General features: G+C 35.3%; 1 protein-coding gene across 13 annotated transcripts; it reads right to left on the bottom strand.

Annotated features, from left to right (window-relative positions):
• Position 1: 1 nt before the first annotated feature.
• LOC103472605 (uncharacterized) lies at positions 2–16,826 on the bottom strand. Of its 13 annotated transcripts, none has more exons than XM_081612492.1 (29): positions 16,743–16,826; positions 16,119–16,183; positions 15,946–16,017; positions 14,094–14,132; positions 13,616–13,660; positions 12,555–12,584; positions 12,078–12,137; positions 11,370–11,405; positions 10,830–10,856; positions 10,327–10,623; positions 10,182–10,223; positions 9,860–9,889; positions 9,073–9,126; positions 8,449–8,493; positions 7,781–7,831; positions 7,606–7,701; positions 6,585–6,701; positions 6,451–6,501; positions 5,926–5,952; positions 5,809–5,847; positions 4,724–4,795; positions 3,891–3,932; positions 3,782–3,808; positions 3,605–3,667; positions 2,848–2,913; positions 2,721–2,756; positions 2,534–2,569; positions 1,449–1,493; positions 2–614 (listed from the first exon to the last, which is right to left on the bottom strand). In XM_081612492.1, exons 1-29 carry the CDS (start codon positions 16,751–16,753, stop codon positions 580–582), a joined length of 1,656 nt encoding a protein of 551 aa, XP_081468618.1. In that variant the 5' UTR covers positions 16,754–16,826; the 3' UTR covers positions 2–579. The 13 variants fall into 13 exon arrangements, with proteins under 13 accessions (XP_081468618.1, XP_081468616.1, XP_081468606.1 ...); XM_081612490.1 differs by having other exon boundaries at positions 1,449–1,509; positions 2,535–2,569; XM_081612480.1 differs by having other exon boundaries at positions 1,449–1,515; positions 2,536–2,569.
• Between the last annotated feature and the right edge of the window lie 497 nt (positions 16,827–17,323).

Raw genomic sequence — 17,323 nt, 5'->3', positions numbered from 1 at the left:
GTTTGATGTTCAAAATAGACAAGACTTTTATTGTTGAAGTCCAAAACCACAATTTACAATCACATCCTGTTTGACGCCATTAATACGCAATCAGACGGTCGAGATTCACCTGAATTATTCTTAATTTAATTCCCCTTTAAGTGGCTCTTCACCGTCGGCTGGTGGCAACTCAAGTTTTCAAACGCCATTAAAAAAAAAAAAGATGCGAGGCAAGTAATGAGTCATGTTACATTCCAGCTTGGGAAATGACCAGCAAGTGATTTTTTTCTTTATTTTTCACACACTTATCTCGTCAATGGTTATTGACGTCACTTAATCTTCCTTCCTCACGTCTAGCCGGATCGTGCCCCAGTGGTAGATAAAGGAGCGGACCCAAAGATGGTCTAAAACAAAATAAACGTCCACAAACGGCATTCGTTTTTTTTTAAATATTTAAACAACAAAAGGGAATCTTTCTCATTTGTTGGGGGGGGCAGGGTCTACAACTAGTGGGTGGAGTCAGAATTCCTGGGCCATGCTGATTGGTCGGTACACGGAATTTGAAAACGGATAAACCTCACGCGGGGCTTCATGTGGAAGTCAGCAGGTATCCTCCAGTTCCACATTTTCAGCACCTGAGACGCAAATACAGTTTCAGTCAACAAAATCTTATGTAAGGAGAACGTTTTATGCATAAAAACACATTTGTAATCATTTGGCTTTGATGAGCCTGAAGCTAAACGTTAACCGACATGCTATCGATCAAATAAATGACCACAAACAGAAAATAAACTGCATAATAAAACTGTTAAGAATTAAAAAGGAAAAAAAATCCTCAAATTATGTTTTCTACTCTGCTTTTTCAAGTAGTTTTAAAGAGGTTTACATGAAAACATTAAAATTCTTCTTAAAAAGGAAAATGTAGGAGTGGATTTTGATGACCTGTTGAGAGATTTTTGTTAACATGTTAAATACAAATTACATTATTTTAAATAACCTGGAATGATAACACTTTAAAGAATAATCAGTAATATATCTTTTTTAAAACCACATATCAAAAAACCCCTCCAGTTTCAATTTTCTTGGAATTTTGCATAACAGAGCAACACAAAATACACAAAATATTTTGTGTATTTTTGTAATTACAAAATTTTTTTGTAATTTTTCTTTACAAAAATTAAATAAAAAAAATAGTCTCACCTGGAGCTCACCTGACACCTAGTTAGAGTGGACTGAAGAACAATTTAATATCTATGCACATATAGATGCTCTACAGCTTAAGGCGTTTGTGCGGACAGAAATGTAATATTTCCAAAAAATGAATTATATATCAAGATTCTTTGCATTCCCTATCACATAAACAAGTTCAATCCAGTTTGTTGTTGAAAACAAAGGGGTGTGAATACTTTGTGAAAGCGAAAGGGCAGAGTTCAAAGGTGACCAGATTAGGTGGGAGAGGCGTTACTGACCTTCAGGACCCTGACCAGATGGGTTGTACTGTTCAGTGGCTGAACCTGCAGAGGACAAGCCCAACCAAGAAAAGAGAACGAACTTTCAGCAACTGATCTAAGACACCAACAGAAACAACTGGCATCTCAGCTGTTCACCCCGTAAACAAAGAGTCCAAGACCTCAGAACAAGAACAGCATTTACTTGTGAACTGCGCATTTTGGTCTATTTACCCCGAATCCTGAGCTGGAGCTGGAAAAGGTTAAAATGGCTGAACAAAAACCGACATGTTTGTTCCTAAAGGTATAAATGTCCCAATGAATGAATAACACAGAGAGGCTGTTATTCATCCCACATTTATCTTAACTTGAACTGGTGCTGTCCTCTAAAGTAAGATTTCATTAAAAACTAAAATAAAATTAACTCTTAAGTTTTATATCTGCCCACCAGATGGCGCTATGTAGCAACATTTGCACTTTTTACTCTTTTCTGCAAAGGAGTAAAGCTGCTGCAAGAAGTATTTATCACTGTTAATGTTTGGTAAAATGTGTAAAAAAAACCATTTTAGGTTAATTGAAAAAAATCTCTTAAAAAAATAAAAGACTATGCAAACATACTGGCTTTTAAATGGGTTGAATTCCAAATTAATATTTCATTACTTCATATGCATATTTCAGGTTTAATTAGTTCAAATAGCCCTTTTTTTTACTGAAAAGTTTTAAATTCAACATTGTAGAAAAAAATTAAGATGCATCCAAATGAATGTCGCTGCCAATCAAAGACTAATATTTAGGTCTTGCAACAATAAAATGAATGTTCAAAATATTTCATTTACATTATTTGTTTTTTAGATACGACAACCAGTACACAAATTGCTCTTTAAATGGTTAAAATGGAAAAAAGGGGAAACGTATATTTTGTTGCTGTTGTTTGGGGGAAACGGGTATATATAGCAAAAATAAATGCCTGTTAGGATTTTAAATGATATCTTAAAGATTACAAGGTTACTTGGTCAAACCCTTATGAAAAAAACAACAAAAAAACAAACGGAGATCTGAAATCGACCAAAAAGTTCCTATTGATGCATCTTTAATATTAAACTTACCAGCCATTTGTGAGTGACCTGTCCCCGCTGGATGACCTGAAAACAAAAAACAACACATTGACCTTGAAATATAAATGTATTTATATGTTCATGCAGAGAAAGAAATCCACATACATACTGTATGCTGCAGAAAGGCACAAAACAACATGCGACCAAACCTCCTCCCTTCAAAAAATAAACAACTTACTGGAGTCAAATGGAGTCCCTGTTGGATGCGCTGCAACTAAAACACAACGGCAGTTTACTGACATGTCTGACCTTTGACCTGGATTCTGATACCATGGCAACAATTCTTAAATGCTTAGAGCACTTACCTGTGTCTGTACCCGTGGAGTCTGCTGTCGCAGTAACCTGACCTGTGTTGGAGTGAACACCTGAAACTGGAAAAGGGAAGAGATGCAGTAACAGGCAGGTGTGTGAGCGGACAGGTGTGTGAGCGGACAGGTGTTCATGTGTAACTATCCAACAGGGGACATGCGTGTCATTTTACACTGACCAACAGGGGACTCACCGTTGAAGAGGGGACATTTTGTAGGTCCCCTCTTGGAAATGACCCTGTTTTAGGGTCAGGGGTTGCAGTTAGGACTAAGGTGTGAATTGACTTTTGGTTAGGGTTAGGAAAAGGGTTAGGTATGTGATGGTTAGGGTTAGGAAAAGGGTTAGGGTTAGGCTGTAGAAATGAATGGAAGTCAATGGAATGTCCCCTGTTGGATAGTAGCGTACGACTGTGTGTGTGAGCGGACAGGTGTGTGAGCGGACAGGTGTGTGAGCGGACAGGTGTGTGAGCGGACAGGTGTGTGAGCGGACAGGTGTGTGAGCGGACAGGTGTGTGAGCGGACAGGTGTGTGAGCGGACAGGTGTGTGAGCGGACAGGTGTGTGAACGGACAGGTGTGTGAGCGGACAGGTGTGTGAGCGGACAGGTGTGTGAGCGGACAGGTGTGTGAGCGGACAGGTGTGTGAACGGACAGGTGTGTGAACGGACAGGTGTGTGAGCGGACAGGTGTGTGAGCGGACAGGTGTGTTAGCGGACAGGTGTGTGAACGGACATTTGTGTGAACAGATAGGTGTACCTGGGCTCAGCGTGTTGGTGACGGCAGCTGCAGGTTCTATGCTCAAAGTGATGGGAGACAATTCTGTAGCAAAATCATTCAACATAAAATGAAAAGTCAATCAATCGCGATCGATTATTATTATTATTTTTATTTTTTATTTTTCGCTGTGTCTTATGCTGTAGCATCAATCTGTACCTGTGACATCACGGCTGAGACCCGAATCTGGATCAGAACAGAAAAATATTCAGTTTTATCAATGAGGTTTAGGATTTATCTGTTTGGCTCATATGTTGGTGAAACTTACTTAAGAAGTCAACATGAAGATGGGTGACAGACTCTGTTCCACCTGTAGCCAAATGTTTTATTTTATTATTATTATGGAAAATGTTTTAACATTTTTAACTCAGAAATTTTTTATTTCTGAGGTGAATCTCAAAACTTCAGATTTTTCTAGCAAATTTTCAACTTTTCAATCTCAGAAATTTCCTTTTTTCTAGAGAAATTCTGAGATTAATCTCAAAATTTCTCTCTTCCTTTTTTTTTTTTTTAGAAAATTGTCAACTTTTGAAACTCAGAAATGTCATTTTTTTAAAGAAAATTTCCAAGATCAATCTCAAAATGTCCTTGTTTTTTTCTAGAAATTTACTATTTTTCTATCTCCAGTGGCCTAATGCATCATCGTTCATATTTCCGTTCCAACGGAGACGTGAGATCTCAATAAGACACACCTGGTTAAAAAATTAAATGAATGAATGAATGAATGAATGAAGTCATTCTAAAAGTAAAGGACTGTCAGAAACAACACTGTTTTAATTCTAGATCATATTAAGGCCTTTTTAAATTAATTAAACTGTAATCCTTGGAGGATAACTTGTAAATCAGGACACAATTTAAAAAATAGGTAGCTACATATTCAATACATATTTGTATCAAATAAAATTATGAATAATTACAGGTGAATAAAGCCGACAGTCGTCCTGCTGGGTGTTTCTCAGTTTGTAAAATGAAGTGTTGATGCTACCAGAAGAGATTCAGGCTGAATTTATTTACTAATGTTGACCAGAGATCCAACCTCTTTAGTTTGCTCTAACCAGTAGTTAAAGGAACATTCCCACACAAATGAACCAGCAGGTTTACCTGTGAGATCAGTTTGCATTTGCAGGCTCTGAGTGTTAACATCATGGAGGGAAACCATTCTTTCCGTCACTCCTGCAAAAGAGACAAAAAAACAACAACCCAGGAATTAAATGAAAATCTTCAAAATAAAAGCATACAGATAATTGCATATTTGCATTGATTTGATCTTGTCTTTTGTAAAAGCACTGTATATGCATATATTCAATAAAGCCTTTTAGCTTTATGAAATATTACAAATATATTTTATTCTATAATATTTCATATTTCTAAGTTTAAATTGTCTGCATTGAGAACAAAGTGGAACCAAATTCAAATTCCTTGTTTGTGTGCAGCCGATTCTGATTATGTTTGGAATTATATTATATCATGTGATATAATATATCACATGATATAATATGTGATATATTATATCACATATTATATCATATATGTGATGATATAATATGTCATCACATATATGATGGACCAAATATATTTATATGTATCCTAAATTGCAGAAAACAGAGATTTGGACTCCCATTGTCCTTTGGCATTATCTATGATCTACATTCAGGAAAAGTGAATTGAAATGTATAATAAGGTCCAGGCTAATAAAAAAAATATGAAATTACAAGAATAAAGCCATAATATTACAAGAATAAAGTTGTATGAGGATAAGGTAAAAATAATCTGAGAATAAAATCATAATATTTTGATAATAAAGTCATAATATTACCATATTACAAGAATAAAGTTGTTAATTTACCGGAATAAGGTCATAATAAACGCATCAGAATCAGATTATTGTCAGTAGCAGCCTGACATCTTATATTTAAACTATTGCTGATAATTCCTTATTTGTATAACAAAATATTAAAGATGCTTAATATTTGTAATTTTACTGCAGCTATAAGGCTCCTTTTGTGCATTATTTTACAACTTTCTTCTGGTAACATTTTGACTTTATTCTCACACAAACTTCTTCTTATATTTTTATTTATTCTGGAAACCAAAAATTTAAAAAATCGATATTTTTTTCTTACCCCGACCACAATTTTTGGTTGTAAAAATGAAACATTAGAGAAGGTAAGGATTTAGTAATTTACCTCCGTTCATGTCTGTCAACACAGTCTGCCTACCGTTTCCTGAAAATAAAAATCACGTCTATTATCTGTATTAAGCAACAAAACACCAAAAGAAAATAAAAAGTAGCACAATTTTACCATTATTGTCAGGGGATTCTTCTCCATCTGAGGACACAAATAGAAAAGTCAGAGAAGTAAAAGATACAAGTGATTAAAGCAGCACCTGAGTACAGCAGCAACCCCACAGATGAGCATGTAGAGTATTAGCATTTATTTCAAACTGGTTTTTAAAACCAAAGAAAGCAAATAACCAGCAGGACAACAGAAAACATGCATTAGCTAACAAAATAATTAGCTTGCCACTACTTTTCTGGAAGAAGTTAACACCTACTTAACCCTTTACCTCAATTCAATGAAATTTATCAGTTAACGACTCAGTAATTATCAGAAATTTGTCAATAAAAGACATGTGACATGGATATACCTGTTCAATTTACTTTGCTAAAGAACCGACAAATAAGTTATGATACATAAAATTATTGCAAACTGAATAACAGAACAAGTTGTACATAACAACAGGATCAGATTAATTACCAACTCTCTGCCAATCTATAATAATTATATAATATAAAATAATGATGGTAACAGAAGGAAATCTCTTACTTTGCTGCTGGTGATCTCCGTTGCCATTGTCTATTAAAGATGTTGAGGAAACTGAACATGTTGAGCAAAAACAGGCTCTTATTTTTCTTTAAGAAACACCTGCAGGTTCTTCTGGGATCTTTCCCTCCACCTACCTGCAGAATGAGACGAACCTGGGAAAGGCCTGGCCTGTGATTGGTCAGATCCGGACGTCAGCGAGGGGCCGCCTGCGCCTGATTGGTCAACCCTTCCCACAGCGAGATATGAAGAATCTTTACCACCAGGAGACATGAAGAAGAATGTAAAACAATGTTTGTTTTACTGTAACATAAGGCTGGACAATGAATCAGTACCAATATATATCACAATAAACATGTAATCAATATCCATACATCGTACATTAGAGAATATTCAATAGAAGAATCAATGAACTCCGATCATTAACTGCACAGGGATATTTAGTCCTTAATCAGATGGACCAAATAAAAAAATTAAGTGGAAATTTTGGTATTTTAAGGACAAAAATGACAATAATTCATATAAGCAAAAAAATAATAAAATCAGGGAAGAGAAAATTTTTCCAAATTTGTTTCTTTCAGTAGAAAACTTAGAAAACTTTAACAAAAACTGCAGGCGTGTGTCTGTCTGGTGAGGTTTTGGTTAAAACATGTCTGTTTTTCAGTCAGTGGATAGAGAATCCAGAAATTTTACTCAAGCAAGAGCAGAAATACTTCATAATTAAATTCGTTTAGAAAAGGTAGAAAGTACAGAGTAGTAAAAATAGTCCTAAAAGTACATAAAAAATACTCAAGTAAATGTAGCAGAGTAAATGAAACTAGTTACTGCAAAAATCTGAGTAGGTGGTGTCAATTAAATCACTCGCTCATTGGTTACCTAGCAACGACCTGTTGAGTAACTGGCCCAGCAGCAGTTTCAGGTTTTACCACTTTGCCTCAAAACTTACAAAAAAACAAAGACATGAAGTGAAAACTGTGGAAAAGAAGAAAGATCCCGCCAATATTCAAAACAAAAAAAAAAAAACAAATCAAAAATTATCAATATAGACAACTATCAATATCGACTGATATGAAACATTTATATTGTGACAAGTTTTTCAGCCATATTATTCAGCCCAGCTCTAACATAAAATCCAAGCCGAACTGGAGGAGAAACTACTACCTGCAGGAGAGCCTAGGATGTTCTGTCCACCAGGTGGCGCTGCTGTCACTCCAGTGCCTGAGAAGTCGTGGTGAGGCGGTGCGGTCAAGTGAGCTGCCAGAAGAAAACACAAATTTCAGGGTTTCAGAGTTCTAGTGTCGTCTTCTTCAGTGGTAAATCCGAGAGATCAAACCTGGAATATTTAGGTGACCATCTGTACTGAAAGGATCCACCAAACCACCACCTGAAAACACAGGAATCAACAACATGCTTAAGTTTCAACAACATACTTTAGTTAACACAGCAGAAATTGCAATAAAGTGTTTGTCTAGAAACATGTTCAGCCTTTTTTAAGTTCTTCACAAATAATTTTCAAGTTCACGTCAAATCATTAGTCTCAAGTCTCTAAAGAACTGATATAAACATTTTTAAATTAAAATCACAACACCTAACCTCTTTACATAATAATAGATTTAGGTCATTAAGTCTCAAAGTACGAACGACACATGACTGAACAGCCATTTGGTTTTTCTCAAAGATTGAGAACAAATGCATCCCTTTGTAACCTGCACTGTTGTAAACTGGGCATAAATTACCATCTGAGCATTTAATAAACATTTATTACTAGCTTTCTTTGAATCTTTTGACATGTATTTCACCATCTGCTACAAGATGTTTTATGTTATTTTTGAAAACTGATCAACTGTACTGTTTGCCCTGTCAGAAATACAAAAGTGGGTTTGAGAAACAAATCCTGTTCATGTTGAATTTCCTAATGAAACTGTTTTTTTTTGTCTTTATAATGAGTTTTAAACATTTTAATCTTCAGGCAAAGTGAACTAATGGATCAGACAAACGTACCCATAAGGTTGAGCAGGAAGTCATGACTGGACGGATCGACGATTCCTGATGAAACAACATTTGAAGGTTTTATGCAAATATGAAAATAATGTTAAATCAAAATTAAGTGAACTACAGAACTGGAGCGTAATCCTGGATTATATCTCCTTTTTTCAACAATGCGTAATTTTAATAGTACATAGAAATTTTCTCACCTGGTTTCTGTTGCTGAGTGGAGCGACTCTTTGCTTTACTTCATTTTATTTTGATAATTTTTGGTTGGCTTTTAGTTCTAATGTGAGTGAATAATCTTTTTTTTTTCCTGTTCTGAACTTTGTTGGTTCAAATCTTTGGACATTCAAACGACAAGTCCGGTTATGTTCAAGTCGCCTGGATTAATAAAGCCATTTTGTTTTTCAACAGAGAATATAAAATCTCTCTGTCATAAATAAACTATAGATCTAGACCTGGATGTTTCCAAAGGAGAAAAAACAACAACAGTAGACTCCTAAGTTGTTAAGGTTTTGTTTTGGCTTGAGGTCTAATATTTTTCACTGCTTTGAAAAGTTGATTTTGAAACATTCAGTCTTTCTTGAATTAGTCAAATTTCACTGATCTTAAAACCTTTTTCCACCTTCTGCTCACCAGTCTGACTGTCCACTCCACCTCCTCCACCGTTCAGCAGCTTCTGTCCATTACCTGTAAACAACAACAACAACAACAACTAACTCAACTGATCTTGAAGCTGAAGTTTGTAACTTTTTAAAAAATTCAGTTTTTAACACATTTGGTAAAATTGTCACTTTGTCGTGGCAGTTTAATATGAGTCAGATGATCTGTGAAAAGACTGAGCTCCTCCATCTTCACCCTACATCTGTCTGAAGAAATGCAACACTCTCTGTCAACCAATCAGAGCCAGTAGGAGGGGCTTAGTGCTGCCAATCAACTTCATGTATATGCTGCTCAATGTACTAACGGAGGAGAAAAAAATGATCATTCCAGAAAAAAACGTTTATCAGAGTCAGGCTGTGCTAGCCGGAGCGCAGGAGAGTGGGAACAGAGCATACACTAGGGTGATTGACAGCGCTAAGACCCTCCTCCTGTTTCTGATTGCGTTTCAGACAAAGTTGTGTTTTTCTGCTGTTATTACTGGGAGAAAGCAAAAGAGTTTGGTATTATCACAGATTATCTGTTTCATATTATACTGTAGCAACAAAGTGACAGTTTAAACAAATATATATAAAAAAACATGTTTAAAAAATAAATAAATGTTACACATTGTAGCTTTAAGGGTTTAAATTAGCCTAAAAAGATTCCTAACATTTTTAGTAGTTCCAGTGATTTGCATTATTTTCCCATATGAAACTAATGATAATAATATAAAATCAACCATGTAATACGACATATTTTAAGTAATTTTAAATAAATTCACCATTATTCTCAGAGTCTATTCCACCAGGACCTGAAACAGAAACAAAGCTTTTACACCAGAAACTTAAATGTTAAAAAGTCAGTTTTATTCCTGCTCTGCTGCTAAATGTAATAATTTATTGGACTAATAGAAGTTAGTGGATAAAAAATGATTTAAAGTTAATTTTAGATGTTTCATTCTTTTTATCATGTTGAAATGTAAAGTTGCCTGACTACTGCTCGGCTAACACCTTAAATTATTCTAATAATGGCCGATTCCCACATGCATTGAATTGCTCTGGACTCAAAGTGAACAGACTGACATCAGTGGTTGGATATTTTACCATTTGTGTCTGTTTTAGACGGACTCGGTAGGCGCTCGGATCCTAAAAGAACAAAAATTCCTTTCATTGAACAGTTGCACTTGATTCACAGCAGCATATTTATTTATCTCATCCTGCTTTAAGTCAGATATGCTCTCTTGATTACCTGCTGGGTGAGTTTGACCTGCAGAGACACCAGATATTTCAGCTGCTACAGAACCTGGAGATCCTCCTGAGTCTAAAATAGCTGCAGAACCTACAGAACCGGGAGATCCTCCCAAATCTACAGAGCCTGCAGAACTTGGAGAGCCTGCAGAATCTACAGAACCTGCAAAACCCATGGAGCCTACAGACCCTGGAGAACCTGCAGATCCTGCTGAGTCCACAAAACCTGCAGATCCTGCAGAGCCTACAGAGGCTGCAGAACCCGTGGAGCCTTCAGAACCCGGAGAAGCTGCAGAACCTGGGCGATCAGAAGCGGAACAATAACAGGTTCTCTGGTCAAAATGTTGAGTAAAATAATACTGAATAAGTTCAGTCAGATTTTAAATGGAGATTAGGATTTGAAATGCTTTATAACTGATTTGCACAGAAAAATGTTACTTAGTGAGCAGCCATCATTTAAATTATTTATTATTTTTATGAGCTGAAACGGTAAATTTTCTCTACCTGAGGAGCTGCTTGGATGTCCAGCTGCTGCACAAAAGCATAAACATAAATAGCATCTCAATTAGAGTTTAATATTAAGTAGCCATTGCTGCCTCTGTTGTTGTTGCAGCGCCCCTTGTGGTGGCTGCAGGTATTACAACGTTAACTTCAGCCGTTCAAGTGCTACAAACAGAGACCGCCGGATTTTAAAAATAACAGCGCGTGCTAATGCTGCGCTCCAGTTGCAGTCGGAAATGGGAGATTCTGACTGTTGTTTCAAAATGGCCGCTCCTTGCAACAGCAGCAGTAGGATGTAGAGGAAACACATTTATTTTATGAGACAGAAATGTTAAAACAATGTTACCTGTACCTCCTGAAACTCTAAATTGAACAAATTAAAAGTTTGCTTATGGAAAGTAAACCTTAATAAAGTCCGTCATGCAACATTTTCTATCATATTTTTCAATCAGTCACAAAGATATGTTGCTAGTAAAGCTTTGCGATACATGCCACTAGTTTTGGCTCAAGAAACACTGTGATGAACCACAATGTAGAAATTACCTGCTAAATCGAAAGAGGAGAGATCACCTCCGTGACCTGAAGAACAAGAAAAGACACTTTTAGATTAAAACACCAAATATACCTTAACTTTCATTAATATGTACAGTAGAAACTGTCTTAGCAACAGCACATTGCTACCATTTACGGTCCACTTTCGGCTCACAGCCAATCAGCACCAATGAAAATCAGTGCCGCTCCTGGATTGGCTGTTTTGTGAACACCAGCTAGCATGTCAAGTAGCTTTGATCTAGATATTTCAGCTTCACAAGATCTGAATTTCACTATTTTAGAAATACTCTACAAAAAATGTGCAAATCGGTAAATTTGTAAATAGATTAGTGTTACATTAAACAGAAAACTATGTGTCCACTGTAACAATGAATTTTCAACTATATACTGATCAGACATCTGGCCTAAGTGATGTAGACTGATAAGCACACCAAGAACTGATGAGCGCCATCAAATATGAACCAAAACACAAGAATTAAGTCAACATGAACCGGGACCAACAAACTACGACCAACAACCTGTTTATCAACTTAAACCCAATCAAAAACTCACCAAACATCCCCAAATAACCAGAAAAATACCAACCAAACACAGATAAACCATTAGTGATGGTAACTACTAACCCCAATAACAACATGGAAACATAACAAGGCGGCGATCCGCTCCGAATTGAGAAAAGAAAACCGTGAACTTATCTACCTGTAGAGCTTCCTGGTGTCCCAACATGAGACCCCGTCTCTGGAGACTGACCACTGGAAACTGGCAACATGTCCATCATTAACAGAAACAAGTGACTGACATACATATTTTAAAAATCACAACAACTTGAAATACTGGAATATTACATTGGGAAAAGTGGGTTTTTTTTTCTTTTGCAGTAATTTTATGAATCTCAAGACGGATGAAATCAACGGTCTAAGAAACAACACAACAGTAGTTTATTTTAAACTTGAGATCAGTTTGAGATTATATCAGAACCGGAATGTATTGTTCACATATAATGTGTGCAAACTTGATGCCAGTGTTTATAAGAGCAGAAAAAAATTAAGATTTTATGCACAAATAGCTCAAATTCAACATGTTCAAAGACAATGAGCTGTTTAATTTCTGGGGCTTGAAGAACTTGAAGAAAAGACTCGTTTGTGATTTAAAGTTGGATATAAAAGGTGAACTCACCGCTCAAATGTTGAATATTTGAGGAAATAGCTTTGAAAAAAACAAAAACAACAAGTTATTTACTTGAGATTAGGAGTTCAAAGATCTTTACCTTTCAGTTACAGTTTTAGTTTCTTAGCAAAGTCCTGTTAAAACATCTTTTAGAAATGAAAAAGACTTGCAGTTATTTATTAAAATGAACACATTTTAAAGCTAAAGCCTTATTATTCTCAGTAAAATCATTTCCTTATAAAGAATAAACTGATCATCAGTGCAAAATAGTATAAAAGTACAGCAGCATGGCTCCACACGCAGAGACGTGTGTATAAACAAATATTTTCGATGACTCCAGTTTAAAAATCTACTTACTTAAACTAGATCATTTATACTAAACACACTTTGAAGTTTATAAAGAAATTTACTTGCAAAAAAAGGGCTGTTGAATACAAATGTTTGCCAAAATCTTCTGATTTTTAAAGGAAGTTATAAATGATGTATATTTTTCTTCTGTTTCTCTGCAATTAAGCGCCACTTTGTTTTGGCTTTTCACCAAAAATTCCAGCAAAATGTATTAAAAAGTTTGTTTTAATACAAAGTTTGTGCCAAAGATGTGAGAAAATGTGAAAAAATGGAAAAAGATGAATGAAACCTAGATTAAGTAAAACACGCAGGTTAAATCTGTGAAACATGTTTCTGAAGAAAATGTAAGAAAAATATTATTTTCATAATTGATCCCATTTTTCTGTAGGTTGCAATCAGAGTTTGTAAATTTAAAATAATTTTGAAATTATTTAATTACATTTCTTATTTCTGAATCCGTATTTTTTTTCCTATGCATATATTTAACCAGAAATGATTAACAGAAATTTTTGTAACTTTTAAGTCTTTAGCTGTAATTCTGATCTTTGACAGCAGGTGGCGCTGAATCTCTAACAAAGTCATCCTGCCACAACCGTGGATTCCGCCTGTGAATCGGGTTAATCCTGGTCAGAATACCAGCCAGTTAATCTGGATTAAATATGAAACCAAGGTGGAAACAAGCGGACTTTTCAGGAGGGAAAACCCGATCGGGTCCGACTCACCTGAACCTCCGGCTGCCGCTGCCGACACGGTGGTCTGCTGCGCTCCTGCAGGAGGAGGAAGAGGAGGAGAGGGGATCAGGTGTCCGTCATGAATAAACCTTCTGTCTCCGGCAGGTGAAAGAAAGTCTGGGTTTATTAAAAACACCGAGGATCCGTGGCATTAAAATCTGGAAAGGAATCCTGCAGGACAACGCCGAGTTTAAAGGCAACATATCCAGAAAAAGGTTTTCAGATTTGGTCATTTTCTAAGGGGGAAAAAAATGTTTTATTAGTTTCTTTATTTAAAAAAAAATGAAATTCCAATAAGAAGAATGTGGGTTTATGGCTTAAATTACACTAAAGTCGTCTGATAAAGTCAGTTGTCTCAAATTTTAATGGAGTAATTAGTTTAAAAATAAATTTCAGAGGTTTGACCTTCAATTTAGATTTTTGTTTATGAAGGTTTATATGTAAAGGTCATGATGTTTTATCTGCTCACCATCAATATTATCCTGACTCTTGGAGTCATCATCATCATCTGAAAAGAAGAAAAATCCAACATTTATTTTTCTAATTAAAAAAAGGTTTAACATCATTTTTATAGATTCAGACGAGAAACACGCCAGGAACGTCTCTTCTCTCTGTCTGCTCTTTGTTGGATGTTTAAATATTTATTGAATTATTATTATTTTTTATTCCGTTTGGCTGGAATTCATTTGCATCAAGTTAGTAATTTTCTGGCTTTTTAAATTTCATTTTGTTCTGTTTAACAGCACAATCTATTCCACTCCAGTCTTTGTACCAGCAGGGCCGGTTGTAGGAGAATCTGGGCCCCTGGGCAGGAAGCAAAACTTTATTTTACCCCTGCAGACTACAAATAACTGTTATATATGCATCAGCTTGAAGATTTTAAGGCTCTGTCGCCATGAAAATGTTATTTTTCTGAGAGGATTTTCGCCCTTTTGTGGAAATTGATCTTGAAAAACTGCGGAAATGTTTTAAAACATAAAAAAATGATGTGAAATGTTGCAGTAACTTTGCCCAGCTTGTTTGTAGAGATGTAAGCAGTCACTAAAATACACATATTAATGTTCAATAATGTTAGAATATGGATTATGATGAGGCTTGTTTGTCATATTAAAAGTACCTTTTGAAAATAACCTTTAAGCTTAGGATGTGTATAATTTCTTTTGTTAGTCGGATAAAATATTCTGATCGTAAATGTTGTGTTTTTATGACCCGGAAGGAGAAAATCATCATAATTAAAAGAAATAAAGGCTTTAAAAAAAATGTTTGTGTAATTAATCTATATAAAGTGTTTCACTGAGTGAGAATTTAGCTCCTGAAAAAAATGAACTTTTTGATCATGTATGTCTGGATGGGGTCTGTAAATAAAGCTGCTGTTATGTTTGTGTTGTTGGGGTTTAAAGTTCACAGTTTAGTGAAGTGGGGCTGTAATATTATAATTTTCAAATGGTTGAATGTTGGTTATCTGCAGAAAATGCCAACAAATGAAACACATAAAAACTGTATCTGCAAGAGCAACAAACATCTAAACAAGCCATAGAAATGTTGATATCCTGACAAATCAGAACTTTTACAAAAATATATTTTTAATACTCAATCAGTGCGATGACAAGTATTTGAAAAGCTGCACAGTAAAGTGGTTTTCTTTTCTTATCAGTTTATACTGAACATCTCTGTCTGGTATAATGACAACGAAGGTTGGAGAGTTAAAGAAAAACCATCGTATCGTTACGGCTCTGATGTGGAAAACAAACATCTGTTGATGAAGTCATTAACTTTGTCTCATGAAAAAAAGTTTTGGTGTTATTCTGTTTCATATTATTTAATCTCCCTTTGAAATATCAAACAGACTAAAATATTTAGTTTCCCCTCTGGATTGAACTGTCCTCTGTTTAACAAGACAAGAAGAGATAAAAGATTTAAACTGCAACCATCCCATTTTTTAGGATGGCTTGATCTTTCTTCTCTAAAGAAATATGTCTATATTCTCCTAAGTCTAAACATTTATTGGTGGATTGATCAAAATAAAAGCATAATAAAACCGTTGTTAGTGTGGTTTATTATTGGTTTCAAAGGTAAAGAGTTAACATGTCATGAATGGATGTTGCTGAAGTTAAAAGGTTTGATTGATCAGGTTTTCACACGGTTTGATGCTTTTTCAAGTGTTTTTCATTATGCAACTCATTATCAAGAAGCAAAATCTCTCAAAAGATTTTTATGATTAGTTTAATTTTGAGTCAGTCATCAGTTTAAGTTAGATTAATTTGACCTTTAGTTTTTTTTAGTGAAATTATTTGCTTCTCTTTCCTCATGCGCAGCCCTACCCTCCTCCTCCTCTGACAACTCCCCCTCCAGCATCTCTGTGGCCTCCGTCTCCACCTCCTCCACCTCCTTCTCTGGAAGACACAACACAAACTCTGATCTCCACCAGCTGCAGAAGCCAGAATATAAAATATAAAACAACATGAATCTCATATTTTCCTTTTTTTTTTTTTACCCTCCACAGGCGCCGTAGATGCTGTAGTTGCCAGTAGGATGACTATCGACACGATCAGTAGGTTTCTTTTTTTTTTTTATAAAACAGATGAGTGGAGTATTCATTAACAGGGAATAAAGCAGATTTTTAAATGAATTTTCTTATTTTTCTTTACAGGAATAAAAAAATGATCAATGTAAGGAAAATATGAATAATCTGCTTTAAAATTATGACCAATTTCCCTTAAAAGAATCTATTAACCAATAAACACAATCTGATAAATAGTTTGAAAAATTACAAAAAGGAGAAAAAATATTCCAATATTGCTGCATTTTAACTAGATGCACTATAAATAAGTAATTATATGTATAAAAATAAAAAATAAATAAAATGTATCACAACTCTAATATAAAAACATTTATTTAGTTGTTTAACCAGGATGGATATTACAACAAAAATACACCAATAACCCAGAATGACAGACTTATTTTTGTAATCAGTAATAAAAAAGCAAATTTCTTATAATAAAAAGTGCCAAAGATCAAAATCATAAAGACAAATCAGCACAATAAAGATCAATAGATCCAGTAAATGACAGTATAAAAGCAAATATGAATAAATCTCAGGATAATCAGCGTTACTCACGGTGGCAGCATGCTGCTGTCTGACACTTTTTCTGTTGAACTAAAGAGGTGAAGCTGAAGAGCTGCAGCCCCTCCTTCAAACCCTCACATTTATACACAGACACCGAGGGGAGGGGCTGACCACGCTCCCCCTAAAAACTACAAACACTTCTGCAAACAAACTTCATGCCCCGGAAGCGGCTGCAGTACAAATCCATCCGTCTTCTTCCTCACTCTGCTGCTTCTTCTCTGTTTGTGTCGCTTCTTCATTCATGCTAAACATTCAGATTTCATCAAAGCTAAACTGAGGGGCTTCCCATCATGCACTGGGGGTAGGAGTAGAGTTCACCTGGGCAGGTGACCTCTAACAATCAGAAGGGGAACTCTCTGTAGACATGCTAATTCTTTGTTTTTGTTAAAAACTAAAATATCTAAGGACAGTTTGGGCAAATTAGTCCCACTTAATAATCCTTAACAATTTACATTGTGAAAACGATGTTTGTCTACATGTAAAGGGAAAAACAATCAGAGTTTCATAAAGAGATGGATTTTTTTTCAGTCTTTGAGAGAAACCAAGCAGCTGTTAAGGTCATGCGAAGTTAT

The sequence above is a fragment of the Poecilia reticulata genome, chromosome 11 (assembly GCF_904066995.2).
Source record: "Poecilia reticulata chromosome 11, P_reticulata-male-v2, whole genome shotgun sequence".
In the NCBI taxonomy this organism is placed as follows: domain Eukaryota; kingdom Metazoa; phylum Chordata; class Actinopteri; order Cyprinodontiformes; family Poeciliidae; genus Poecilia; species Poecilia reticulata.
Note: the sequence above shows the minus strand (reverse complement) of the source record. Positions and strands in the feature narration are given on the sequence as shown.

Coding starts and splice junctions, on each gene's coding strand:
- LOC103472605 (XM_081612480.1), bottom strand. Junction 2,914..3,604: donor CACCAACACGCTGAGCCCAG/GTACACCTATCT, acceptor TCCCTTTTCCAG/TTTCAGGTGTTCACTCCAAC. Junction 2,570..2,720: donor AGGGACTCCATTTGACTCCA/GTAAGTTGTTTA, acceptor TTTTGTTTTCAG/GTCATCCAGCGGGGACAGGT.